The 27,703-nt window shown below is 42.5% G+C and overlaps 1 protein-coding gene across 5 annotated transcripts in view; it reads right to left on the bottom strand.

Annotated features, from left to right (window-relative positions):
- CSTPP1 (centriolar satellite-associated tubulin polyglutamylase complex regulator 1) overlaps positions 1-27,340 on the bottom strand; it is a 145,964-nt gene extending 118,624 nt beyond the window's left edge. The window contains exons 1-4 of one of the 5 annotated variants that reach the window (XM_073348272.1): positions 27,201-27,244; positions 10,305-10,439; positions 8,025-8,083; positions 5,020-5,122 (exon numbers count right to left, since the gene is read on the bottom strand). In XM_073348272.1, coding sequence (XP_073204373.1) covers positions 5,020-5,099 — 80 coding nt within the window. In that variant the 5' untranslated portion in view covers positions 5,100-5,122; positions 8,025-8,083; positions 10,305-10,439; positions 27,201-27,244. Of the gene's footprint in view, positions 1-5,019; positions 5,123-8,024; positions 8,084-10,304; positions 10,440-27,200 lie in introns of those variants that run through there. The other 4 variants (XM_073348273.1, XM_073348271.1, XM_073348274.1 and 1 more) reach the window with 4 other exon arrangements.
- Positions 27,341-27,703: the final 363 nt, after the last annotated feature.

Raw genomic sequence — 27,703 nt, 5'->3', positions numbered from 1 at the left:
CAAAATCTACAGGAAGGAAGGAACACACAGCAGGAGGATGTCTAATTCATGACTAAGATCCAAGAAGTAGTCTGATATACCAGGAGAAGGCATGGAGACACCCAAGGTCTTCCACCTAGGAAGTGAACTGACATTGTGTTTGCATCATGAAAAATGGTTTCAGAGTGGTAGCTGTGTTAGTCTGTATCAGCAACAACAACGAGTACCACCTATGGCACCTTAGAGAGTAACAAATTTATTTGAGCATAAGCTTTCGTGGGCTAAAGCCCACTTCATCAGATGCATCACATCAGCCACACTATCAAAGGCTCGTTCACCTGCACATCTACCCATGTGATATACGCCATCATGTGCCAACAATGCCCCTCTGCCATGTACATTGGCCAAACTGGACAGTCTCTACACAAAAGAATAAATGGACACAAATCAGATGTCAAGAATTATAACATTCAAAAACCAGTTGGAGAACACTTCAACCTCCCTGGACACTCAATTACAGACCTAAAAGTCGCAATTATTCAACAACAAAAACCTTCCAAAATAGACTCCAATGAGAAATTGCAGAGTTGAAATTAATTTGCAAACTGGACACCATTAAATTAGGCCTGAATAAAGACTGGGAGTGGATGAGTCATTACACAAACTAAAAACTATTACCCCAGGCTAATTTTCCCCCTACTGTTACTCACACCTTCTTGTCAACTCTGTGAAATGGGCCATCCTGATTATGACTACAAAAGCTTTTTTTTCTTCCTGCTGATAATAGCCCAGCTTAATCTATTAGTCTCTTTAGAGTTGGTATGGCAACCCCCATTTTTTCATGTTCGTTCTCTATATATCTATCTTCCTACTGTATTTTCCACTGTATACATCATGAAAAAAAGATCACAGCCAGGCTTGGGGTGAGCTAAACTTAATGAGACAAGGGGTCTTGATAGTTAAGATTAGCCTCTAGTATGCATGCTGTGATTTCATTTTATATGTAACCTTTTGTTTCCAATATTCTTGCTTTCTATGATTTGAATCTCTGTTCTTTGTTAAATTTATACTTGTTCTCTCTATAAACAAATCTAAGGGCTGTGTGTTAATTGGAGCTATGTTCAATGGTGTAACTGGTAAGCTGTGGTGTATTGTTCCTTTGGGATAGGCAGGTCTGGTGACTGTGTGTGTCCAGTGATCAGGGTCTGGACACTGCAGCGGGAAATTCAGGGAACTCAGGGGTTGGAGAAAGTGGGACCTGCAGAGGCATAGAGGAAAGTGCTTGTGTTGCCAGTAACCAGTAAATTCAGGGAGCCGACAAGGGCCCTTCTTCACGCTAAGGGCAGGTGGTGATGAGGTGCCTCACAACCTTGGGTATCAATAGGAAGCACCACACTTCCATCAGAGCAACTTGTTCAGGACAGAGAAGTACCCATGATTGTGTTATAGGCACCCTGTATTCTTGACACTGGCTGTTCATACAGAGGGACTATTTTTAGAGTTAAACCTGGGGGGAGGGAAGGAAGCGTTAACCCCTTTCACCAAATCAAGATTCAGAATCAAGATTGGGCCCGGAGAAGGAAAAAAGTGTCCTTCAGACATCTAAGCACAACCTAGCCACACTCCCAGCAAAAAGGCCAGTGGCTCAAACTTTCATTGCTTTCTGTCAGTCAATCTGCAAGTAAGAGGCCTTCAACTAGCCACTAAAGACTTACCACCAATGAAGGAGTTGCTGGAGCTCCTGTCAAAGCAAGCAAAGGTTCCCCCCCCATCACCTCCCACTATGTACTAGTCTGAATCCAACGACAGCACCTAACAATGGATTTTAATTTCTCTTTCTCCCTCCCTTGGAGAAATCAATTTCTACAAAACATCACAATACACAAATAAGATAAAAATTCATTTTCCATTTTCGAATCAAGACAGACAACTTGAATTCAGGGTTCATGTCTTTTTTATTTTCTACACTACTGAGCACAATGCCAGAACTTGTAATGCCCCCTGGAATTGCATTTACATTAATTTTGCTTGATTTTTAAACCCAAAACCCACTGTCTTTTCCCATAATGGGGCAGAGGGAGGAGAGGCTGGCACCACTTGTTTGTTAAAACCCAGAAGGGTGAGGACCACAACACATACAAGATGTCCTTGTTGAACTTCACCTTGAAGAAGGTCTGTGCTCTGGTACCAGCTGTCTTTTAGGGATTCCACCATAACATCTTTGGTCAGCAAGAAATCAGACATTAACTGAGGCTGTAAATCCCTCCTCCAGACATTTCTTATTCTCTTCCCCACACTACTTTTAAAAACATCTTGAAATCTTCTTTCCTAGGTGTCTTTATAAATATGGAATCAACGTGACACATACTATCTTCCATGCATATCTCTTTATCCCCTTTAATCTTGCATTTTGCTACATCTCAGTTAGTTTTACTTCTATTTTTAAGAGGCTGGACTTTTAAGGATCACCTATGTTTTTATTGAATTGTATATTGTTTTTATATGTAGGCCACCTGGGTAGGGTGCTTTATAAATACCAGTAATTACTAGTAGGATGATTGCAGTGAGTGTATAATCTACCTGCAGAACTCACTGCCATTATATATCACTGAAGCTATAAGCTAAATAAAATTCCAAAAGAGGGCTGGCCGCTACACGGATAAGGAGACCATCCACAGTTATGTTACGAAAGATAATTTTATAAAGCAATATAAATCCATATGCTTCAGAGCATAAATCAACTACAAGATGATATGTGTTAGAAATAAATTTAACCTACAGGCAGGTTATTTTATAATAATCCACCATGCAGTATTTTACATTTCTATCTGAGGCATCTGGTATTGGACAATGTCTGAGACAGAGGAGCTCTGCTGTCCAAATCAATTATGTGATTTTGGTTGAGGTTTCTGAATTGACACTGATCTTGGCCAAAACAGGGAAGCTTGTAACTGCTGTCTAGCCAATCAGAACACAGTTAGCAGTGATCTATACCACCAGAACACATCAGCCTATACTACGAGGAGGCATCCCAATGAATCAAACCCACATTTGTATTGTGTTGCTGTGGGATGTATGTTCGGAGACAGTTTGTACAAAAGGTTCTCTACAGAATAAAGCTGTTACGTTTGAAAGGTGAACGTTCTACAAATGCAGAGATTTTGGTGCAGCCCCTCACCTTCCTCCTCCTAATCTGGGTTTCTGGGGTCTCTTGAGATCAGTGATCATCACCATTGTGGCTATGCTGAGCCATATATAATGGTTATTGGGTCTGGAAGAGCCAGGCAACAGCATGCCAAGCAAATAAAGGGAGCTTTACAAGAACCAGACTGTGATGGTCCTCACTTGGAGGTTGGTTGGTAGCTTTGCCTAGTGGTCGGGGTTATGCCCATGACCTGCAGGGAGGATGTTGGTAGGAGAGCCCGAGTCCACTCCATGAGGCTCCAACCCACAGCCCTTTGAGGGCTATCAGTGATTTGAGCCAGGGGCTGCTTAAGGCTGCTCTCCCTGGGCCACTTCCTATCACCCCCCTGCAACTGTCCCAAAGTCGTTATCTGGGTTAAGGTGGCATGAAGGGCATTCTCTCATCACAAGGCACCTTCTGGAGGTAGCATGTACTATGGTAGCTCTCTTCCTCTCTCAGGCAGCAACTGCCTCCTTCTGAACTATGGCCCACCCTCCTGGGCCAGCTCAGGCATAGGGATTTCCCCTGCTGGGGTAGTCCAAACAAAGTAAAGAGGAATTAACAAAACTCTGAGTCCATATGAGAGGGAGGGGGGACTGCTTCCCTCTCAGGCTGTCTCTGTAGCAGGTCATCCCCTCCCTCAGGGAGGGACCTTTGGGCAGTTGTCTTCAGGAGAGATTCTGCCTTTCCCTCAGCTCTCCTATGCTGGGGTTGCAGGTCTACTCTCTTCCCTGGTCTGCCACCAAATGAGCTGCTCCCCTGCCTTTTAACTCCTCCTCCAGTTAGAGCATTTCCTACAGATGTGGCAGGCTGGGGTTGTCTGAGCCCAGAGCAGTTCCTTAACCCCTGGCTGCCCAGAGTGGGGTTTGTATTCCCCATCACAGACACAAAACAAAAACACAGGTTTCAGAGTAGCAGCCATGCTAGTCTGTATCCGCAAAAAGAAAAGGAGGACCTGTGGCACCTTAGAGACTAACAAATTTATGCATCTGATGAAGTGATCTGTAGCTCACGAAAGCTTACGCTCAAATAAATTTGTTAGTCTCTAAGGTGCCACAAGTCCTCCTTTTCTTTTTACAAAAAAAAAAAAAAACTGGGACAAGACTGAACAGCAAAATGGATAATTCAGAGAGAGGAGGATAAAGTGAGCACATTAGCAAGGACACTGATGTGAACCAGAGGGAGGAGGTATCACAGGGAACCAGTACTCTTACCACAGATCCATCTACTAAAGAGAGCTACTATACACAGAGACCTTGCAATATGTCCCATATCCCCTCTGCTCTGTTTGGGACTATGAAAAAGAAGAGGGCCTGGAGCCTGGCTTGGCAGCTCAGCAAGAGTCAGTCTCAAGATATTAAGATGTAACCTTCCTCTCTCTGTCCCAACCCATTTTCTTTCAGAACATCTGCCCAGTCCCACTATAGTCTTCAATGGGAAAGAGTGTACTGCTGGTACAACTAGAGACTTCCCCTTTTTCCGTGTCTGTGAATGAGAGCATGAATTAAAAAAATAAATTACTATCAAAGATAGATATTATATGATGACCCAGATACAGTAGTAAAACAGAGAATAGAAGCCCTATCTGGGCCAAATTCAGCCTCAGAATAAGTAAGCACAACTGGTGAAGCCAACAGGAGTTGCCCCGCTTTTAAATCAGGTCTGAATTTGACCCATTGTCCTGAATAAGCACGTCTCTGAAACATGCTCAGGCAGCCCTTGGCTAACCTACTCAACTCCAATATTCACTGCCACAACATAATCAGCATGTATCCAGTTCCATTCTCCATGTACCCTGCCTGCTTCCAAGAGCCTCCCCCAGGGTGGTCCTATTGGCAGACTCCTGATATACTTACTATTCAGTGAAGAATCTGGCAATGCCATACAGACTAATATCTTCTCTGTTCTCCAGCAGCTGGCTCACTGCATCCTCCATGTACGTGAGGACATGTCTCTGAGCTACAAACAAAAGAGCAAGAGAGAGATTAGAATACAAGGGACTTGCAAAGCCCAGAGCCAGGCCAGGCTATTAGTGTTCATCCTTGCCTGACTATTAGCACTTGTTCTCATCACATAGAGAGAGACAAGCAGAGGTTCTCATTCTGTTAAGTATTACTCCTGAGGGCATTGTGCCAAAAAAGTAAAAGTTCTGCATAAAAAAATTAAGAATTCTGCACACAATATTTTGAGATTCTGCAAGTTTTATTTTTCAATAAATAAACGCAGAGGCTCCAGCATGACAGTGGAGCACAGGCCACTGGCTCCATGAAGAAGAGAGATCACCCTGCAGCCTCCCTACTGCCGGGACACGGACTCAGTGGTGAGGCTACACTCAACCCTGACACAGCACAAGGCCTGGGCCTGCCCCAGAAACACCCTGGGTCCCTGCCCCTCTGTGCCAAGTGCACCAAGTGTGGGGCAGGGAGGCTTAACCAGGCAGAATCCAAGTGTGGAGGGGCTCAGTGTGGCGGGATCCAGGTGTGGGGTGAGAGGATTCTGTGTGGGACAATCTGGGTGCAGGCAGCTCAGTGGGGGGGTCTAGGTGAGGGAGGATCTGGATGCACAGAGGCTCATTGGGGGGTGGGGGGTCCAGGTGCAGGGACAATGGGACTCTGCAGGCGCTTCCAGGTGAAAGTGATTGGGGCTCAGCAGAGGGGTCTGGGTGCTGGGGTCTCAGCAGGGGGAGTCCGAGTGCTGGGGAAGTGGGGCTTGGTGGGGTAGGGGTCTGAGTGCAGGGAACTCAATGGGGGGATGGTCTGGGTGCAGGGGTCCAGAGGCAGGGGGTCTGGGTGCAGGGGGCTCCAGATTAAGGGGTTGAGGTTCAATGGGGTGGGGTTTGGGTATGGAGGGCTAGGGCGGTTCTGGGTGTACAGGGTGAGGCTTGGCAGGGGTGTCTGGGTATGGGAGGTCTGGATGCGTGAGGGTTGGGTGGATGGGGGAGCAGCTGAAGAGCGGTGGGGGCAGGAAACAGGGGAAGATGCTGAGCTTCCTGCAGCTGGGGGAGGCTTCTTGAGGTGGGTCTAACACAGGCCCAATCACTCCTTGCAGGGGATGGGGAAGTCCCGTTCTCGCCTGCCTCCAGCCCAGCTGGGACTAGCAGCTGATCCTGGTTCAGTGTAGGAGCCACTGGCTGGGTGTCCACAGCCCTGCAGTGATTTTCATCTCTGCTGGCTGCTCCAGATGCCTGAAGCAATGTACCGTGCAGCTAGGGAGTGGTGTGTGACTGCTCCTGCAGCTTCCCTTTGCTTCCCTGTCAGAAAGTCATTTTTCTGCGGGGAAGCAAAGAAATAAGCGGGGGCATGAATTCTGCACACACACAGTAGCGCATAATTCCTTCAGGGGAATAAGTATGACTGGTGAAATATCTGACTTGAATGTTACTTCTCCCCTCTGGCTACACAGAGTTACTCATTTATGCACTGGTGGTCCTTCTTTAATCTTTCTAGGTTTTAGAGATGAAGGGGGCAGATGAGGGTTGCAGCATCACCAGTTTTGAAACCATGCAACATGAAATGCCTGGTAGGGACCCTCTAGAAGCCCTGAATTCCTCTTCTCTGCCCTGTATTGCAACAACCTTCCTTACACAGATTATGAATACCATACTGGTAGGAGTCTAGTAGGGTTGCTGCAGACCTTACCAAGGTCCTCCCACCTCACCTTTCAGGGACCGTGCATTGTTTTAAATGCTGGTCTGTAGAAAACATTTTCTGGAAGACACAAATCAAAGCACTTCTGTCCTCCTGAAAGCACCAAAAGGGATGTTTTCAGAATGGCAGGTAGGGAATTGGGTGCAGAGCTGGGTGATATAGTGCTGGATCTGTCATTATCTAACAAAAGAATGCTACTTGTTTGTGATAAGCACTGGGGGCAGGGACAACTTGGTGCAATACATTAACCATCTCACTGCTTCCACAAAAGGGCAGGGAGAGCACAGGCAGTGCAGATACCAAATGGAAATAGTGTGGCCTCTTTGATGTTGGCTTGAAATGAACCAAAGCAGAAAAAGTCTAGGCTGATGCTCCACTTAGCAAGTGGAAGAGTTGCCAAATCCAGGAGTTCAACAATCAGGAGACAAACCACAACAAAGGAGACAAACCACAACAAACAAAAGAGAACCATTCCCAATCTAAAGTGCACACGAACCCTGTTCCCAGTGCATACACCCCTGTCCCAAACAAGTACATTATAGAACTACTGCAAGTAGCAGCCGGTCCTGAAAAGAGCAGGAAAATATCCTCAGGGTAGGGATGGCAGATGCTGTGCTTGCTCTTTACCATGATGCTACTTTGCTACCACTACCCTCAGAGACCCATTTCCTCCCTACTGGAACTCTAGCACCCTGCAGCTTCCAAGCAGGAGGCTTACTGGGTGGTTTTCTCCCTTCACCCCGATACTAAGTCTTTCATTGTTTGAGGGCATCACACAAGCAGTTTGGGGAAAGCATTTTAGTATCCCCAATATCCTTGGGATTGTCCCAATGACAGTTCCCATTTTTCCCTTCATCACTCTCAGGGCCCCATTGCAGCTGCCTTCCTCCTAGCAAAAAGATAGTAAGATGGGGTTTCCAGATAGAACACTGCAGACTATTCCAGACTCAATGGCATGACTCCTTTACCAGCAATCAATCTGCTTTAGAAACACATCAGAGTTCTGCAAGCCACTTAAACCCAAATTCATGCCCCATCCGTACTTGGTACATTTCATCTTGGTGTGGGGTAGGTGGAGCTCAAAAGAGGCCCGGAAAACATCCCGAATGGGCACAATGATTAAAAGTTCACACTAGCACTAATTGCTGTCAGAGGATTTCTCTGCCTATAATACTTTTCACATTCATTACAATGGCAGAATGGGTTAAGCATACCCTGAAAAATACCTTGCAGCTGATAGCAAGATGGTAAGCCAAAGGTTCAAAGTTCTTATCTGGCAATAAAAGATACAGGGCGTAACTTTATTTAATTATTTTAATGCAAAGGAACACATTTTAATTTATGTGAGTGATTAAAGAAAATAACTCTGCGCACCTGTGTCCCCTGAGGGAGGAATGAGTCCGTGCAGCTCAGTCACACTCTTAAGATAACAGCAACTGGGAAAGACTGTTTTTCATTCTATCCCATCCCATTCCTCCCTCTTCAGTATGTGGCTCATGCTATGCTCAGAGATCATCTTCTCAGACACTATCACATTTTCCCTTGTCAGAGTACCACACAAATATTAGTTAATTCCCACCGCCCACACCTAAACCCTCATGAGATTTGTAGGTATTATCAGGGCCCCTTATACTCCATGGTGCAATGAGACCAAGTTCCATAGCAAGAAGCCCTAGAGTATATGGCAACAACTTTTAAATTCCAGGTGAAAGTTGTTTCATGATGATACACTAAAAGGCCTCCCATTCCCCATCTCCTCACAAACACACAGAGCTACAAATGGCTCAATGCTGAAAACAGTCTCGGACATAAAATTAATCAACGGTTCTTTCTGGAGAGGAGATTTTTTGCTACGCTCTTCAGGCGATTTGACTCCAAGAATATTGTCTAAGTGCCCTAGCACAGCACCTTCTTCTCCCCATGTGTGCCAGGGAAGGGGATGGAGGGTGCTTGTGGTCTGTTTTTGAGATTCATCTCCCTCACACCCCAGCTGCTGTGCTTTTTTCCAGGTTACCCAGCTCACCAGCCTATGCTACCAGTTCCCACAGCTTTCCGACTGCAAACTGGACTCTAGCTCTGGCTCCCTGACCTGCTGCTGCCTGGCTCCACAGAACAATGTGGGGTGCTTGCACTGTAATCCAATTAACTCCTTCTTGTGGGGGGAAAACTGGAAAGCAAGATGCAATTGCAAGCAGGTCCTAGCAGGACAGGGAGATAAAACAAAATGCCAGGTTCCTGGAAGTAAAAATAGTGATTTCCATGGTAAAAATGCTGAATTTTCCATCTTGAAGGTTCACCAGTTTCTACAAGCACAGGATTATGGAGTCCCATGAGGCCTTGTTTGAGATGAATGAGACAGTTCACACCTCTTAGGACTGTTGTTTCAGGCTCTTTGAAAAATCAGACAGGTAATACTGCATCAATTTACACTGCTCTCATATGCAAGGTTCTCTCTGCAATCACAAGGGCTAGAAACATATTGTGATGTTACACCCCTTAATCTTCACAGAAATAGGATTATGATATGAATATGGCCTAAGATATATTTTATATAAGATGGGTCTTGTAAGGTATCACTGGAAAGGTTATGAATTACTGAATGTGATTATCCAATTTGTATGAATGTATCATTTTTGTATTTAAAGTTGTGAATATCAACTATGTAACAATTATAACTGTGTGAGTATTTGGGAGACACCCACCAGATAACCGGCCATCACAGCCTTGATAGGCCATTAGGAAAAAACTATAAGACTGTGAAGATACTAGTCTCCCTCCTTCCTAAGAGATGTAGCTGTGACACTCCAGGTCAGGTGATAAGATCACCGGGTACAAAATACCACCTTGGACACTGCTGGTACTTTTCCTCTGTAGAGGGTTGGGGATCAAACAAAGGTTTCCCACCGTAGGTAAATCCCTGTTAAGGCTGGGGAGGGGGTTAATCTGGAATCTCCTCCACTGCCTACCCAAGAAGGACTACTGAAAGTACCTGAAAGGACAAATGAATTAACCTGAGGGGAAAGGCAGAGGTGAGTCCAGACTGAGACAGGGGTCCAGTCTCTAAGAAGAAAACAGGAACTCTAAGCTACAGAAACTCTGCAACTTGCCTAAAATAACATTTAGGATGAGAAATTACTTCTTGAAACCAGTCTCTTAAAGATCTTAAGCTTAGTAAGTGTGTTTTATTTGCTCAGTAATCTGCTTTGTTCTGTTTGCTATCCCTTATAATCATTTAAAATCTGCCTTTTATAGTTAATAAATTTGTTTTGTTTATTATTAAACCCAGTTTGTGCAATTTTTAACTGGGGGAGGGGGGAGAAGTTGTGCCTATTTCTCTTCACATTGAGGGAGAGGGCAAATTTTTATGAGCTTGCACTGTGCAGCGCAAGACACTATTATTTTGGGTTTATTCACCAAAAGAGGTGAGCACATGAGTGCTAGGTGAATCCTCTCACACAGAGCTGACTTCAGTCTTCGTCTGGGTGTGGCCCTACCTGTGTGCGTGTACTGCAAGAGGCCGGAGAGCCTAATTCAGCAAAACAGGGAGAGGGAATCCAGGCTAGTGGAGCAGGAGGGGCTCAGGGAAACCCCAGTACATCAGGTGGCATCACGGGGCAGGGTTGTCCAACCTGTCACATATATATACATAATGAATAAAATTAAAAGATTCTGGAGCACAATTCTATAGCAAGGAATAGATCTGCTCTGTAGATGAAGAAACTGGAGCACAGATAGGCTTAGTATTGTAAATTCAGACAGTGAGTCAATGGCAGAGTCAGTGTTTAACGTGGCAAGGGATCACCAGATCATCTAGTTTGGTAGCCAGCTGAACTCTGAAGGATGAGCTTTTAGGAACACAAGACAAACTGAAAATGAGACAAACTGGCTGCTGAGCCTGCCCCTCTACCATCACAAGCTACCCAATCATACAATTGCATTCATAAATTTGTCCAGCTCTTCATAAATTTGTCCATATTACAATTCATATAGGCCCAGTCCACTAGAAAATGATGCTACTTTGCTACCACTACCCTCAGAGACCCATTTCCTCCCTACTGGAGCTCTAGCACCCTGCAGCTTTCAAGCAGGAGGCTTACTGGCTGGTTTTCTCCCCTCACCCCTGATACTAAGTCTTTCATTGTTTGAGGGCATCACACAAGCAGTTTGGGGAAAGCATTTTAGTATCCCCAATATCCCTGGGATTGTCCCAAAAGATAGCAAGATGGGGTTTCCAGACAGCACACTGCAGAGCAAAATGAGGCACTCTCTACACCTCTGCCTCCCAGATGCTTAATTCATTCTGCCCTGACAACCCAGGGAGCGAGACAGTGACACTGGAACAATTTGTATAATGCAGGTGCTAAGAGCCATTGTACCAAATTGTAAATCCTATATACGATGGAAACCACTTCAACCCAGAGGGTGAGGCAGCACCCGCACCCCTAGTTCCAGCACCTATGGAGAGAGATCAGGATCAGGGAATCAAACCCAACGCACAAGCTCTCTAGTTGTAACCAGCACTAAGAAAGAGCCCGCATCTTTCTTCTTTGAAAGAGACACAGTACCCACCAACACACATTCATATGCCTCAACACTCCATCATATTTTGTTATCTAGAATCTGTCTCTTTACTCCTGACAGAGTCTGGGGAGAGTTACAAATCCACTTTATTGAGAATCTGCCCACCTCCGTCTGATCCAGAAACTGAACTTAATATCCCACTTAAAAAGAGGGAGTGAATTAAGGACTAGCAGGAAGCTAAAAATATACCAGGTTGATAAGGGCCAGCAAAACAGCATCAGAGAAAAGGAGGTTATGCAGGACAACCATCACCAAATCAAAGCTATGGAACTTGGATCCCCCATTTAGACAACCATTTGACAGTTAATGGTTCAATTCCTTCCTGAAACACATCATTTAACTGCCCAAAATAAGTTTACACAACGTCCCTGTATGCTGAGCACCTGGTCACACTGACAAGCTATTGAACAGCTTTGGTGGAAAGATGAAAATTTGATGGGTCAAGGCAATTTTACACTGGAGTCTTCTGGATCCAAATATGAAATAACTGAAGTCCAGATGTTAAGCTGAGGATGTACTTATTAGCCACATTCTTGACAACTTTGCACAAATAATCTTAATAGAGACTTAATAGCTGTGTGACACTTCCACATTAATATACAATTTCTGTACAAGCATTAGCTCTATACATAATACTGCTCCTCCAAATTCAACCCTTTGTTTCTCCTCCCAAGGAGGATGGGCTTTTTATACTGAATATACTTCGTATATTGCATATGATGTCATTAGTGTCAGATTCACTTGCCTAGCCTCTACATGCCCTGGTGTGCGTGCCCCTTAGGAGGTCATGAGCAAAGACTGGCACTAATACACTTTGGCTTCTAACCAACTCAGAATTTAGCAACGGCTGTTGAACTTAGGGGTGGCCAACGGGTTACGATAGTTTGGACAGCCACAAATATAGCATTAAACTGGATTATTACAGTTAAAAAGATATGGGTTAATCCTGGTCTCTACTCCATGATGGGTTTTTAACCTGGTTATAAATAATAGCCTTTTCCAGAAAGCTCAGTTTGGCGCAGCCTAACTCTTCTCACCCACACCACCACACCTTTTTGTGCAGACAAAGGAAAGGCCTAAAAATATTGCTGTTAGAACAAATGGAAGCTGTATTTCAGTCTTAGTATGTTAGTTGTTGATGCTGAGATCTGTGGGGTTGGTTACAATTGTAAAAAGGAAATCTGATACTTGAGCAACTTGGAAAGAAAGTGATATTCAGTGCAAAAAATACATATGGTTATGAAACAGCATGACTGAGAATTTAAATGCATGAAAAAAAAAAAAGACAGGAAATTTTGAAGAATCCCACAGCACCTTTCACTTGGCCACATTGCACACATAATATTTTGTATTACTACAGACACTCAGGTACTCTGGTGATGAAGGTCATGTAAGTATCTAGACAGAGAACTGTTCAAAGTACCTTAGAATATGTTGCAAGAATTAATTTCTTCAAGTTTATGCATTTAAGTACACAACCTTCATGCTGTGTTAACAGGGAGCTTCTCTTTCTGCACTGAATTTCCCTGTTCTCAAACAAAATAAAAAACATAAAAAGTAAAAAAATGAGTCACAGACCTTTCTTGGCAGAGGGTCCGCCACTACAGCACAGCAAGGGATGCCGAGAGTCAGGAGTGAGCTGCACTGGGTTATCAAACTGATCTTTGTTCATTATTTGCCACATCATTAACTGAAGTGTTGAGAATATAAATATTTGATGCAGAGTAAGAAAACTTGCTCTATTTTTTTTTCTGTTTCAACTATCGGGAGTTAAAAGAAAAGGAGTACTTGTGGCACCTTAGAGACTAACCAATTTATTTGAGCATGAGCTTTCATGAGCTACAGCTCACTTCATCACAAAAGCTCATGCGCAAATAAATTGGTTAGTCTCTAAGGTGCCACAAGTACTCCTTTTCTTTTTGCAAATACAGACTAACACGGCTGTTGCTCTGAAACCTATCGGGAGTTAGTTAACGTTAGAAGTATTGCAAAATGGACCTTAAAATAGATAAATAAATCTCTCCAAAATAAACTAGAGATAGGAGAACATATATCTAGGAAGCAATGCTTAGACAAGCTACATTTTAGAACAAACTGCTGAGAGCATAACAAGGCTCTCTTGCACTATCACACAGAAGAGCCACAGCAATAGGAGCATGCATACACACATTTTACAGAGTACGAACAGAACTGTTTTCAGGATGGATTGGTTTAAAAATCAGTGCAATTTTAACCATTATTTAAATCACCAAAAGCATGAAATCTTGTTGTAAATAATCAATTTTTATAAATTGTGTTTTGATTTGTACTTTTTAGCTATTTTCCTAAAGAAGGATACCAACTGACAAGATTGAACCTATCAAAACATGTTGATTTGCAATTAAATACAGCCTTTATACTAAATTGGGTATTTCTGGTTAGCAACAATATACTATGTCTATACACATTTAAGCAATTATAACTTAATTTAATGTAGTCAGATTCTTAACTTTTATATTTTGTGTTATATTAGAAAATGATGACTGGTTGTATTTCTTATTTGCTAGATATTATTAATTTTTTTTACTTGTGATTTATGTTAAGCTCTATTTGGATGGAATTAAAATTCAATTAAAATGCACAAAAGCAGTATTTTTTTTTATTAATTAAAACTACCTTAAAAGTGCTGGATACATAAGAAAAAGTTTATCACAACATTTTGCATTTAAAATTAACTGATTTATTTATTTACAGTGTAGCATAGTTAGTGAATTGAGCCGATTGTTTCTAGCACGTCTTTCAAGATTTTAGACCTAGTAGATCTCACCCTTTCATGCCTGTTTTTTTCATAGACTAGAATACAAACTTCTCTGCTTTTTCAACTCACAATTGGTTTCTTCACTTTTAACAAACTAGTCATTGAAGACATTTTCCTTCTCCACCTGCAGAATAGGCTACTGCTGTCAAAAGCTGGTTTAGCACTTCTACAAACTCTATCCAGTGACTTCCACCAGTTCAATGGTTTGACTTTCTTTAAAATTGGGCAAACATGTGCTGCTTAATAGTTTTTGTATTTAATTTTAATCGTTTATAGTAAGTTTAAGCCTGAACACTGAAAATAACCTATTTTAATTAGGTCTATTTTTTAAAATAAATCTGTATTTAATTAACATAAAAAATCCAATTAAAAAATTGGGGGTTTTTTGTGTTTGATTTTTAAATCATCCTTTTTTATCCTCTGAGATTGTCTCTGTAGCTTTTCAACATCAGTAAATCATTCCAAGATATTCTTTTAACCACTTTAAACATCGCTATAGAACAGCCTAAACGAGACAGACATGCCTTAAACCAAATACTAAACCTCTGTCCTCATAGCATGCACCACTCAGAGCCCTTCATGATTTTTTTTGACAGAGTAATTTTTTTTTTTTAATTAATCCTAATAGCATTTACTGTTAAGGAACAAAGCTCCCCTACCATGTGGCACAATGTGTCAGTACAAGGGGGTCATACCACAGATAACATTACAATGCACGGCATGTGCTGCTGAAAGGCTACACAATCCAACAGTGAAATATTTTTAACACTAAGGATTTCAAAACCACTTGGGACAAACAGTCTAAATTAAGAATCAAAACTTTTCTTGGTCTTGAGAACTACTGAGAACAAACATTCTTACAATAAGACAGCATAACAATTACAGAGTACAGCATTTACTCTATTCCAAACCTGCACACAGATCGGCCTCTGTGTCTTCTTAGTTTAGTGTCTACTGCTCTCCAACAGGTCACCTCTGATGTGACAGTAGCATAGCACCTGGCAGGGGTGAGACTCCTCCGAAGTGCACTGCTATGTCAAAGCACTATCAATATTAGTCCACTCCCTCAGGAAGCAGCACATTGAAGACCATTCACTTAAATACCTGCCAGAAGAATAAACTGGAGGGGATGCTTAGTGGTACAATGGATTAATGCACCCACTGTTCAGCCCTAGAGATCTGAGATCACATGTACATCACACAAGTTTTAACATCTCAATCTAGACCCCGATAAATGTCTGTCCACAAGACAAAGCCAGTGCATAATTTGACAAAACTGACAGTTTCGCTCAAAAGAGCAAGGACTGCAAGGGGTCAGAGGTGGATACAGCCAGCAGGTAAAGCTTGGCAGGCACTGGAAAAGTTGTGGTTTAAACTTGCAGAAAGCCTGTCTGCATTCTTAATTGACTTTGGCTACTCTATGTTACCCAGTCCCTCACTTTTACAATCACAAATAATACTCATGACACCAATTTGTACTGCTGATTAATGTAGAGTACTAGCTGAACTGCCTCATTAATACCACTCATTCCTACAAACACACAAAATTACTGTCCAGCCTTCTACATTAACTAGCTTGGGGTGGTTTGTTTATTTTTAAAAGGGTCTCAGCCATCATAAAATCTAGCCAATTACATTTTCTTATTAAAAAACAAAATTATTTCCACATTGCTATGTGAAAATCCAGCACAAAAAGGGAAAGTCACTGATCATGCAGAGGAAACAACGGACTCTGAACAAAGTGCAGTCAAATGTATAAACAAATGGGCTGAAAAAGAGAAAAATATTTTCCTTTAACCTCGTTCATTTATAGTAACCTTAAATGTTACAAGTAGCAATGGAACATACAGTAACTCCCCGCTTAACGTTGTTTCGATCTTATGTCCCTGCTCCATTACAGAACATGTTCCATTTAAAGTTGTGCAATGCTCCACTATAACGTGGTTTGGCTACCTGCTTTGTCCACAGCTGGCAGCCCCCCTACCAAATCCCCTACGCCGCCCCCCCCAGCACCTCACGCCCACCAGCAGACCCTGTGGATCAGCGCCTTCCCCTTGCTCCCCCCTCCTCCTGCCCGTGGCAATCAGCTGGTTTGCAGCGTTCAGGAGGCGCGGGGGGGGAGGAGCAAGGACTTGGCGCGCAGGCTCCCCCTCCCTCCCCTGCCTCCTGAACACTGTGGGCAGGAGGCGGGGGAGGGGAGGAGGAGGAGCGAGGATGCAGTGTGCGGAGTAAAGGGTGGCTTGCAAATCCTGAGCGATGACTATCCTGACAAGGAACGCAGCTCCAAAGTGATTAGGGGAGTTAATTATCTAATGACTTGCTATAAAGAAATTTACCAAGAAAAAAAAGGAAAGCAAAACAATATTCAGAAAGTTCAGCAAGAACAGCAAGATGAGCAGCCAGACAATCCACCCTCTTCCACTCTGACTCCATGATGACTGTAGTATTAAATTGTTTCTTTAAAATTGTTTAAAGCTTATACCTGTATTAAATTGCTTGTTTAAAATGTATATAATGCCTTTCGTCTGGCAAAAAAAATGTCCCTGGAACCTAACCCCCCCATTTACATTAATACTTAGGGGGAAATTGGATTCGCTTAAAAGTTGCATTTTTCAGGAACATAACTACAACGTTAAGTGAGGAGTTACTGTAAATAGTTTTCATACAAACATGTGAATTTTAAGGTGACCGTGGTCATTTAACAGAAAATTCCCTCTCAGGCATCTGTCCCTAGACAGAGGTACCCCAAATTCACTGAATTAAAGGGGGGGATTTTTCTTTTTACTATGTTGCACAGTGACAGGATTTGAAAAGTAGAGGCAGAACTAAGATGATGGGAGCCTTAGAAATAAAAGTAAGCTAAATAGTTATCTAACAAAGCAGAATAATTCCAGAGTCAGGTCCTTTTGGCTTGGCCTGCTCCAGAATTCTAGCAGTGGTGCAGGAAGCAAAAAAGCCAAGACACCAGGCTTGTAACAGCATACCTAGAACATGGAAAGAGTATCAAATTGGGCTTACCTTCTCAGGGGAAGGTTTTACTTTATCAAGAAGACAGAAGGACTTCTCTTATGGTCAAACACACACGAGCATGATAGTCATATTGATGTTCACATGCGCTAAGCTGAGGAACATCTGTTTGGCTGTTATTTCTCTTTCTGTGTGGAGTTTCCTACCACTATGCTATAGAGAACTGTGTTCTAATAACATATTTCAAATGTGCCTGTCTCCTATCTATTCCGATTCAAATTGTAATGCAAGAGCTCCATTACTCTCCAGACTCCCATATTTCTCTACAAAAGGAGGATAAGTAAGGAGATAGGGCAGGCACAGGGAAAGAACTGCCCATTGAAATGCAAACATCTCTTTCTCATTCTGAAAATAAGGAACTGTTTCCATCCACTCACCCTGACCTTATTGTAGCAGCTATATTTAAGGTTCTCTTGATACCTTTCCAGCTGGGATGGTGGTTCCAGTAATACAACCACAGCTCTGAGATGAAAGATGGCTTTGTGGTTAAAGCATCGGACTGGGACTCAAGACCCAGATTCAATTCCTAACTCCATCATAGACTTCCTATGTAACATTGGGCAAGTCACTTACTCTCTTTGCATTTCAGTTCCACATCTGTAAAATGGGGATAATATTTCCTTTCTCCCACTCTTTTGTCTTTTCTATATAGAATGTGAGCTCTTCCAGGCAGGAATCATCTTTTATTATGAGTTTATACCATGAATAGTACAATTTGTCCCAATCTCATTTGAGGTCTCTAGTTGCATCTGTAACACAAATATAATTAACTAAATATTTCAGTTAAAGAAAATAAATTATATCTACATCCCCAAACCAAATACTCCAAAAACTGTGTAGAAGGGAGGTGGAGCCCTGGCTGTCAGAAAACACATCGCATAACTGCAGTTTTCCCCTGAAAAAAGTTTCAGTGCTGCAAGAGTCTGGGGGCCCTTTGGATGCCGAGAGCACAAAGATTCTCGCTCCTCATCACTTCTTGGTTCTCTTTCCTCACCACTGCTCTGTCATGAGAGCTCTGTATGTCTAGCAATAAAGAGGCCCATGTTTTACAAGGTGCAGATTCCCCCTGGCACAGGGTTCTTGTTCTCATATGTCTGCAGTTGGCTAAGGATGAAGGGAAAGAGCTTTGGGGATGGGAGAGGGAAAATGGATTAATATATAAAAATCACAAAGTGCTACAATCCATTAAATCTCCTTTATAATAGATGAGTGCCTTCCACTACAGTTTGAAGCTGCCATAGACAATATTCTAAATGCCTAATCATCTTCCTCAGACTTTGGGGCATGCTTTATCAGCTATAAACAAAGAATATTAAACAACCATCAGTTACAGAACCATAAAAGTCAGGGTTGGAAGGGACTTATTAAGACTATAGTTACCACCTCTATGGTTTCCCAGAGTGTCAGCCCTACAGAATGTCACAGAATGTTAACTACACCCAAAGGACCTGATCCCCAACTTCAAATTGCTTCTCACTGACTGCAGGATCCAGTTTTTAAAACGTCTTACTTGTTACAAAATCATCACAGACTCATTTACACTTAAACGAAAACCTCATCTCCCTAGTCTAAACCCATCCCCATTAATTGAGCTCTGACCTCCTCTGTGCAACCTCACCATCACTGGATCAAGAGCCTTACTACCATCTGCAGCTCCTGCCATCTGGGGCTGTCAGACTCACTGAACACTCTTTATTTCAAATCACTTTTCTCTATACCAAATACCTATTTTCTTTCTCCCTGTTACTTTCTATTTAACTCCGAGCAGCTATACTTCTCTTTAGGTTTAGAATATACATTTAAACTGTACTGCTCTTAGCACATGAGATAATTCTACCATGTCTATCTTCAATATGAAAAAACATTGAGACACCAAAAGACATGGCACATAATGCTGCTCTGGACACTCATCTGACCTGTCAGAATTCTGTTTGCAATGGGGGGCTTAAAGGCAGCTCACCTATCCCAGATGAGAAAAAAAGCAGAGAGCAGGCTGATCTCAGATTCTCTTCAAAGAACACCTGATTATGTTGCTCCAGGCAGCCCTGACTTCTGAATGAGATTAGAGAAACCTAATCGTGTTTGTTTTTAATCACAATTACCTGTAATCTCACAACCAGATAATGGAATTAACAAGACCCTGACACACACAATAGGGCTGGAGACAGGTTATCTTCTCTAAAGAATTAGGCTTTTACACAGCTAGGTCAATGCAAAAAAAAAAAAAAGAGAAAAAGGCTCAAAGGTGCTTTCTAAAAAGCATTATTTACTTGTACTAGGTTTCTACTAGGCAAACAAAACTCAGTCAATAGCTTTTGCGAAAAGCACATTTGGTAATTTCAGAATAATTGTGGGGTTTTTTAAGTACTATTTCATTTTCAAGTGCCCCTTAAAGGGATTCTTTACACCTTCTCCACCCCCCGCAATTTTTAATGCATGCATCCTATGTAAAAACTACACTTGTCCAACAATCACTAGCTCATTAAAAAAAATAAATTAAAGTCTGCTAACTCTTAAAAAAATCTGTTATCCAAGTTTCATCTCAGAAAATCTCTTTGGAGTAGAATTATAAATCCCCTCCAGAAGGGCTTAGATTGAAAACTTTGAATGAGACAAAAGCAAAGTGACAAACCAGCAATCCGGCTTCAGAGCACAATGAGCTTCCATGTGAGTAGGAATCAGTGTTCAGTCACTTCTTCCCACACCTGAAGAGGCTCCAAACGCTTTAGAGATAACGTGTGTACCCTAATGAAAGAAAGCACCACACATCACTCTAGTGCAGGGTAGTCAATAGGCAGGCCACAGACCAAATCCAGACCATTAGACACTTTTGAACAGACCCCAAAATATTTTTTATTTACTTTTTATTATTTTCTCTGGAATCTGGACCTTGACCAAGAAATTTGGACCTTGACAAAAATAATTGACTACCCCTGCTCTAGTGAATCCCTCTGGATGATGGACACAGGTTGTAGGAGCTACATCCATATCTCTTTGGCTGAAGAGAGGGCTTTCCTGCAGCATTAAACCTTTGAAAGGTAAGAGAACTATATCAGAAGACACCCCAAAAAAACCCCAAACAATTTATGGCACACAATTGAGCTAATCTATCTGTGCTTAAGTGCACAGCCAATAGGACTGAAATAACTAAGTACTGAAAGCTATATTCAACCGAAGTCCTGTGCCACCCATATTTGGTCCTCCAGTGCCAATAATGTATTGTTAAACTGAGGAATTAAAGAGTTTTTTTGGGTGGGGACACACTACCTTGTAAATGAGGTTACCAGAGCTAAATACAAGTGCTAATATATTTGGAAAAATTCAATGAGAAGACTTGGGTAACTATAAATCTTTTACCCTGACATCAAACCCATGCAAAATAATGGAAAAGCTGATATTGGATTCAACTGAAAAGAATTAAAGGTTAGAAATAGAATTAATGCAAGTCAAAATGATGTTACACAAAAAAGGTCTTCTCAAAGAAGACTTATTTGAGGAGATTACAAATTTGGTTGATAAAAGTAACTGTGCAGAAGTATTATTTAGACTTTTGTAGGGCATTTGACTTAGCCCTGGTCTACACTGGCGGGGTGGGGGGAAGAGGGAAAATAGATCTAAGTTACGCTACTTCAGCTACATGAATAATGTAGCTGAAGTCGACATACTTAGATCGACTTACCGTGGAGTCTCCACCACGGTGAGTCGACTGCTGCCACTCGCCCGTTGATTCTGCCTGAATCTCTCGTGGTGCTGGAGTACAGGAGTTGATGGGAGAGCACTTGGTGGTCGATTTATCATGTCTAGACTAGACACTGCCCACCGATCCAGCATGTAGCGAAGACATACCCTCAGTAACACATACCTTTCTGATTAAATAATTAGAACTACACAATGTAAATAGAGCACATATGAAATGGGTTAAGAACTGGATAGCTGACAGATCTCAAAAGAATGAGGAATCATCATGAATGGAAGTGCTTTTAATGGGATTCTGCAAGCATTGGTACTAGGCCCAGTGCTATTTGACATTTTCATCAATAATCTGGAAGTAAATTTAAAATCACCGCTGATAAATTTGCAGATGACATCAAGACTGGCTGGCAGAGTGATAAATAATGAAGAGGACAGAGGAGTCATACAGTGTGATCTGGATTGCTTGGCAAACTGGGCGCATTCAAACAAAATGTGTTGTAATACAGCCAAAGGCAAAAACAGACATCTAAGAATAAGGTATGCAGGTCATATCTACAGAATGGGGAACTGTATCTGGAAAACATTGACATGAAAAGGATTTAGGGGTCATAGTGGACAAGAAATCCAATGGTTTCAGAGTAACAGCCGTGTTAGTCTGTATTTGCAAAAAGAAAAGTAGTACTTGTGGCACCTTAGAGACTAACCAATTTATTTGAGCATAAGCTTTTGTGAGCTACAGCTCACTTCATCAGATGCATACTGTGGAAAACACAGAAGACGTTTTTATACACACAAACCATGAAAAAAATGGGTGATTATCACTACAAAAGGTTTTCTTTCCCCCCACCCCACTCTCCTGCTGGTAATAGCTTATGTAAAGTGATCACTCTCCTTACAGTGCATACGATAATCAAGGTGGGCCATTTCCAGCACAAATCCAGGGTTTAACAAGAACGTCTGAGGAAGGGGGCGGGGAGGGGGGTAGGAAAAACAAGGGGAAATAGGTTACCTTGCATAATGACTTAGCCACTCCCAGTCTCTATTCAAGCCTAAGTTAATTGTATCCAATTTGCAAATGAATTCCAATTTAGCAGTCTCTTGCTGGAGTCTGGATTTGAAGTTTTTCTGTTGTAATATTGCAACTTTCATGTCTGTAATCGCATGACCAGAGAGATTGAAGCGTTCTCCGACTGGTTTATGAATGTTATAATTCTTGACATCTGATTTGTGTCCATTTATTCTTTTACAAAGAGACTATCCAGTATGACCAATGTACATGGCAGGGGGGAATTGCTGGCACATGATGGCATACATCACATTGGTAGATGTGCAGGTGAACGAGCCTCTGATAGCGTGGCTGATGTTATTAGGCCCCGTGATGGTGTCCCCTGAATAGATATGTGGGCACAGTTGGCAACGGGCTTTGTTGCAAGGATAGGTTCCTGGGTTAGTGGTTCTGTTGTGTGGTATGTGGTTGCTGGTGAGTATTCGCTTCAGGTTGCGGGGCTGTCTGTAGGCAAGGACTGGCCTGTCTCCCAAGATTTGTGAGAGTGTTGGGTCATCCTTCAGGATAGGTTGTAGATCCTTGATAATGCGTTGGAGGGGTTTTAGTTGGGGGCTGAAGGTGACGGCTAGTGGCGTTCTGTTATTTTCTTTGTTAGGCCTGTCCTGTAGTAGGTGACTTCTGGGAAGTCACCTTGATTATCATACACATTGTAAGGAGAGTGATCACTTTAGATAAGATATTACCAACAGGAGAGTGGGGTTTTTTGGCGGGGGGGTCGGGGGGGGGAGAAAACCTGGATTTGTGCTGGAAATGGCCCACCTTGATTATCATACACATTGTAAGGAGAGTGATCACTTTACATAAGCTATTACCAGCAGAAGAGTGGGGTGGGGGGAAAGAAAACCTTTTGAAGTGATAATCACCCATTTTTTCATGGTTTGTGTGTATAAAAACGTGTTCTGTATTTTCCACAGTATGCATCCGATGAAGTGAGGTATAGCTCACAAAAGCTTATGCTCAAATAAATTGGTTAGTCTCTAAGATGCCACAAGTACTCCTTTTCTTTTAAGAAATTCAATAAGCACCTGTACAATGCTGTGGTATTAAGGGCTAAATAGATCCTTGGTTGTATAAACAGGAGAGTGACGAGTAGGGAGTGATTTTACCCCTTTATACGGCATCTGTGAGACCATAACTGGAATACTGTGTACAGTTCTGGTGTCAACATCTTAAAAAGGATGTTCAAAAATTGGAGCGGGAGCAGAAGAGCCACAAAAATTATTTGAGGGCTACAAAAGAGGTCTTACAGTGCGAGACTTAAAGAGGTCAATCAAAAAGAAGATTGAGAGATGACTTGATTACAGTGTATAAACACCTTCAAAGGAAGAAAATATCCAGTACTAAAGAACTAATTTAGTGGAGAAAAACTCAACAAGGACCAGTGACTGGACCCTGACACTTGACAAAAATTAACTTAGAAGTTAGGCACATATTTTTAACAATTGGAACAAACTACCAATGGAATTGGTAGATTCTCCATCTCTTGATGTCTTCTAATCAAGATTGGATGCCTTCTGGAAGATATGCTTTAGCCAAACACAAATTATTGGGCCCATTACATTTCTCCCAGTTGGGTCTGTAATAGCATGTGATATAAAGGAGGTCAGATTAAAGGATCTAATAGTCCCTTTTGTCTTTAAACTCTATGAGTCTATTAATTATAGATATTAAAAAACTAGAAAAGGGAGTAAATTGGCAAAATCTGGAGAAGATACAAAATTATTTAGGTTAATCAGCTGCAAAGAGGAGGAACCGTGAGGAACTTCAAAAGGACATAACCAAGCAAAGTGAAAGGGTAATACAAGCAACATACATTAGAGAGAAAAACTAGAGCTACCTTACAGGTTTCTAAATTAACTATAATTACTCAGGGAAAAGACCCGTGCATCGCTGTTGACAAAGACTGCTGCTCAACGCACAGTTGTGGTAAAAAAAAAAAATCACAAAAAGTTAGGGTACAAAAGGAATGGTTTGGTGTTTACTATGGAAAATATTTTTATATAAAATCAACGGAGCAGCCTCATCTGGAATACTGTTTTCAGTACTGGTCAGCCTAGCTCAAAAACGTCACTGCCATATTAGAGGGAGTTGAGAGACTAACAAAGAGAATGATTAGGGACATGGAAAACATTTCATATGAAAAATGATTGAAAAGATTAGAACTGTTCACTTGAGAGAGAAAATAAATAAGAAAGGACAAGGTAAAGCATACAGAATGAATGAATAGTGTTTAGAACATACATCAGGAACTTCTATTCATCCTCTTGCATAATACAAAAAGCAAAGGGACAGTCAAACTAAAAGGTGGCACATTCAAATCTGATAAAGGAAATACTTTTTCACACAATATATAATTAGACTTTGAAACTCTCAGCCACACAAAATTGTTGAGGCCAAGAAATTTGCAGGATTCAATGAAGGACTGGTTAATTATATGGGTAACAAGAACATGAAGTAATGAAAGAAAATACTAAAAAAAGTTTTGGAAGGGCTATAAAACTTCATATTTCAGGGGTTAAGTCCATCTCTTACTATTAGGGGTTAAAAAGAGATTCATCCAGGGGAAGAGGGATGTAGATTATCCCACATTTGCCTACACAGAGTTTCTTCTATCTTCCTCAAAGCATCTGGTACTGTCCACTGTTGCAAATATGATACTGTACTAGATGGACCAAGATTATCCAATCCAATATGGCAATTGATGTGCTCCTACCTAGCCTGGGGTACTCACAAGATAGCATGATATAATTTTAAGTCCAAAAAAACTTACCATCCTACTTTCCTCCCAGTTCAGTTCCAACACAATTTTAGCAGTTGCTACCTTGGGAACTGCTAGGGATAGAATCCAATCCATACTATACAAATGTTTGGCACGCTGGTGATTAGGGGGGCACAGACTACTAAATTCATGTCAGAACTGTTTTTGTGTTTGTTTTTAAATGTAAGATTGTGATGTTAAGGGCCAATACCTCGTGACTTGCCAAAGCAGGGAATATGATTATGGGTCCAGTGGTCAAAAAAAAAAAAATCACTTGTATTCTTGCCGTTTCGTATAAAAGAAGCCTCTGTACTCTGGACAAACAAGCACAATAGCTACTTATACACAAGTTACCCTGACTTCAGAACATCCCTAACCATCTGGGGGCAGCAAGCCAAGGAGTTCTGAATGTAAAAGCTGTAAGGGATTCAAACATTAGGCAGCACTTTCCAACCTCCTTTTGTCTTTCTCATCCCAGCTTCTCTCTAATCATTAAGTGAAGTCATACATTGATTTTATTTTACCATAGTTATTTCCATTCAACACACTGATGCCAGAAACCTTTTCTCTTTAGTCCAATGAAACGTTAAGCAGTACCACAGAGTATACTAGGCTCAATCTAGAGAGGACCAACACCCACAGCTGAGGAAAGAGAAAAAGCAGTTCCTTAGAGCGTTGCTGCAGAAGATTTGTAGTCTCTGTTATATTTGACAAGGGGAGAATCACAGAAGAATGTTATTGAGTTTCATTTCAGTGGTGGATGAAAGTTTCTTTCAAGCCATGTCTGCCAACTCCTGCAGCTCCCATTTCAATGTGGAGACACTTGAACCAACAATGAGCAAAGGAAGGGAATCTGTATGCAAGTAGATAAAGAAATACAATAGGCTGTATGGATTTTATGTTCCACCTTTTCATAATATGAAAGCAGAAAAAAAATTTGTTACTTACCATACAAAATAAATAACTGAATTTAGAGAAGAATTTAGACCACATTTTCCTTAACTGTGGCCTGCAGCAGCATCCTGCCAGTAACCCAAGGGCTACACCCAAGGGCAAAGAAATGTACATACTTTTAAAAATAAACAAGAAATGCCCAGAACCACAACATCGAGTTTCTTGACTCTTCCTTGACAGATCAATACAAACTGGTGGTTTTTCTTTCCCAGCAATAAAACCTTCTGTTACTCAATCTTGTCACCCAAAAAGTGAGTATCCTACAGGGATAAAGAAATATTTGATCCTTGAGCACTCCTGGTTTCAAAGAACACTCAAGAAATGGGGACAGAGAGCCCATCTAGTTATCTAGAGTCCACTTCCATAGATAAAACAACAGTGTGCTTCAAATGCCCCCATACTTTCACATCAGTGGAGCAGCAGGCACAAGGGAGCAAGTCAGAGACTCTAGCCTTGGAGGACAAGATGGACCTTTAGAAAAATGCCAGTTACATCTACACTCAGCTTGCACACACCACAGAGTCTCCTTTCACTGGTCATTTCTTACATCTATTTTTTTTTAAATGATACTTTATGAAAAACCAATCAACAAACAAAAAACATGGTTAGCTGGAAATAAAGTTGTGACTATCAAACAAAATCTTGGGGGATTACTCATATGAGTAGCATCATTTACACATACCAAAACCACAAATACAATGTACCAAAACCACAAATACAATGTAAGAACAGCCATACTGAGTCAGACCAAAGGTCCATCTAGTTCAGTATCCTGTCTTCCGACAGTGATCAATCCCAGGTGCCCCAGAGGAAATGAACAGAACAGGTAATCACCAAGTGATCCATCCCGTCACCCATTCTCAGTTTATAGCAAACTGGATTGTCACCTGCCCATCCCGGCTAATAGCCACTGATGGACCTATCCTCCATGAATTTATCTAGTTCTTTTTGAATCCTGTTATAGCCTTGGCCTTCACAACATCCTCTGGCAAGGAGTTGCACAGTCTGACTGTCTGTCTTGTGAAGAAATACTTCCTTTTGTTTGTTTTAAACCTGATGCCTATTAATTTCATTTGGTGACCATTAGTTCGTGTGTTATGAGAAGGTGTAAATAACACTTCCTTATTCACTTTCCAGGCTACAAAGCCTGGAAGTTAGGTTACTTTCCCAAACATAAAGTGATAAACAGCTGAGGTCACCTTAACTCGGCCCCTCCAACTAGGAAGCCACAAAACAAACCCCCCCAGAACAAAGACTCCCTCTGCCCTGCCCGTTCCAGACACCCAGCGCCACCGCACCAGGCCCCCGGGAACCGAGCGCTGAAGGCAAGGCTGAGCCATGCCCGGCTAGAGCCCATCGCACGGGCACAGGGAGCCCTGCCCAGAGGCGCCGACGACGGGGTTCCCGGGGGGCCTGTGCCCGGGAGGCCGGTTCCCCGCTCTGTCCCGCAAGCTCCCCTGACACACGGGGCAGAGGCTGTAGCGCTCAGAGCCTCCCTGCTCCGCTGCCCTTACCCAGGTACTCGGGCCCCGGCAGGGAAAGGCGTTCCGGGCTCAGCATCTTCCCAGCGCGCGGCCGCTCCTTCCCGGCCTCCGTCCGTCTCCAGGACGCCAGCCGCGGTCGCGGGGGACGGGAGGAGGGGGCATGACGTGAAACTAGCCCCGGCTGGAAACAGAGCCGCACAACTCAGGTTCCGCAGGGAGGGAAAGACATCAGCGTCACACCAGGCAATCGCCCCCTCAGGGGGCCTCTCCTTGCCCCGCCCAGCGCTCTCTGCCAATCCCGGCAGCCCCGCTAGGGCGGGGCACACAGCCACAAAGGGGCTGGAGGAGCGAAGGGCGGGCTGCGCTCAGTGCCGGTTGATTGACAGGCACGAGATGTGCCCGACTGAAAGCTTTGAGCGGGGTGTCGCACGCGCGAGCCCAGTGCGGGAGACGCTGTAAGGCGGGTACAGACCTCAACGATTGTACAGCGCGCGCAGCTCTGGCCACCCCGGGGCAGCGGCAGCAGCCGCCGC

The sequence above is a fragment of the Lepidochelys kempii genome, chromosome 6, assembly GCF_965140265.1.
Source record: "Lepidochelys kempii isolate rLepKem1 chromosome 6, rLepKem1.hap2, whole genome shotgun sequence".
In the NCBI taxonomy this organism is placed as follows: domain Eukaryota; kingdom Metazoa; phylum Chordata; order Testudines; family Cheloniidae; genus Lepidochelys; species Lepidochelys kempii.
Note: the sequence above shows the minus strand (reverse complement) of the source record. Positions and strands in the feature narration are given on the sequence as shown.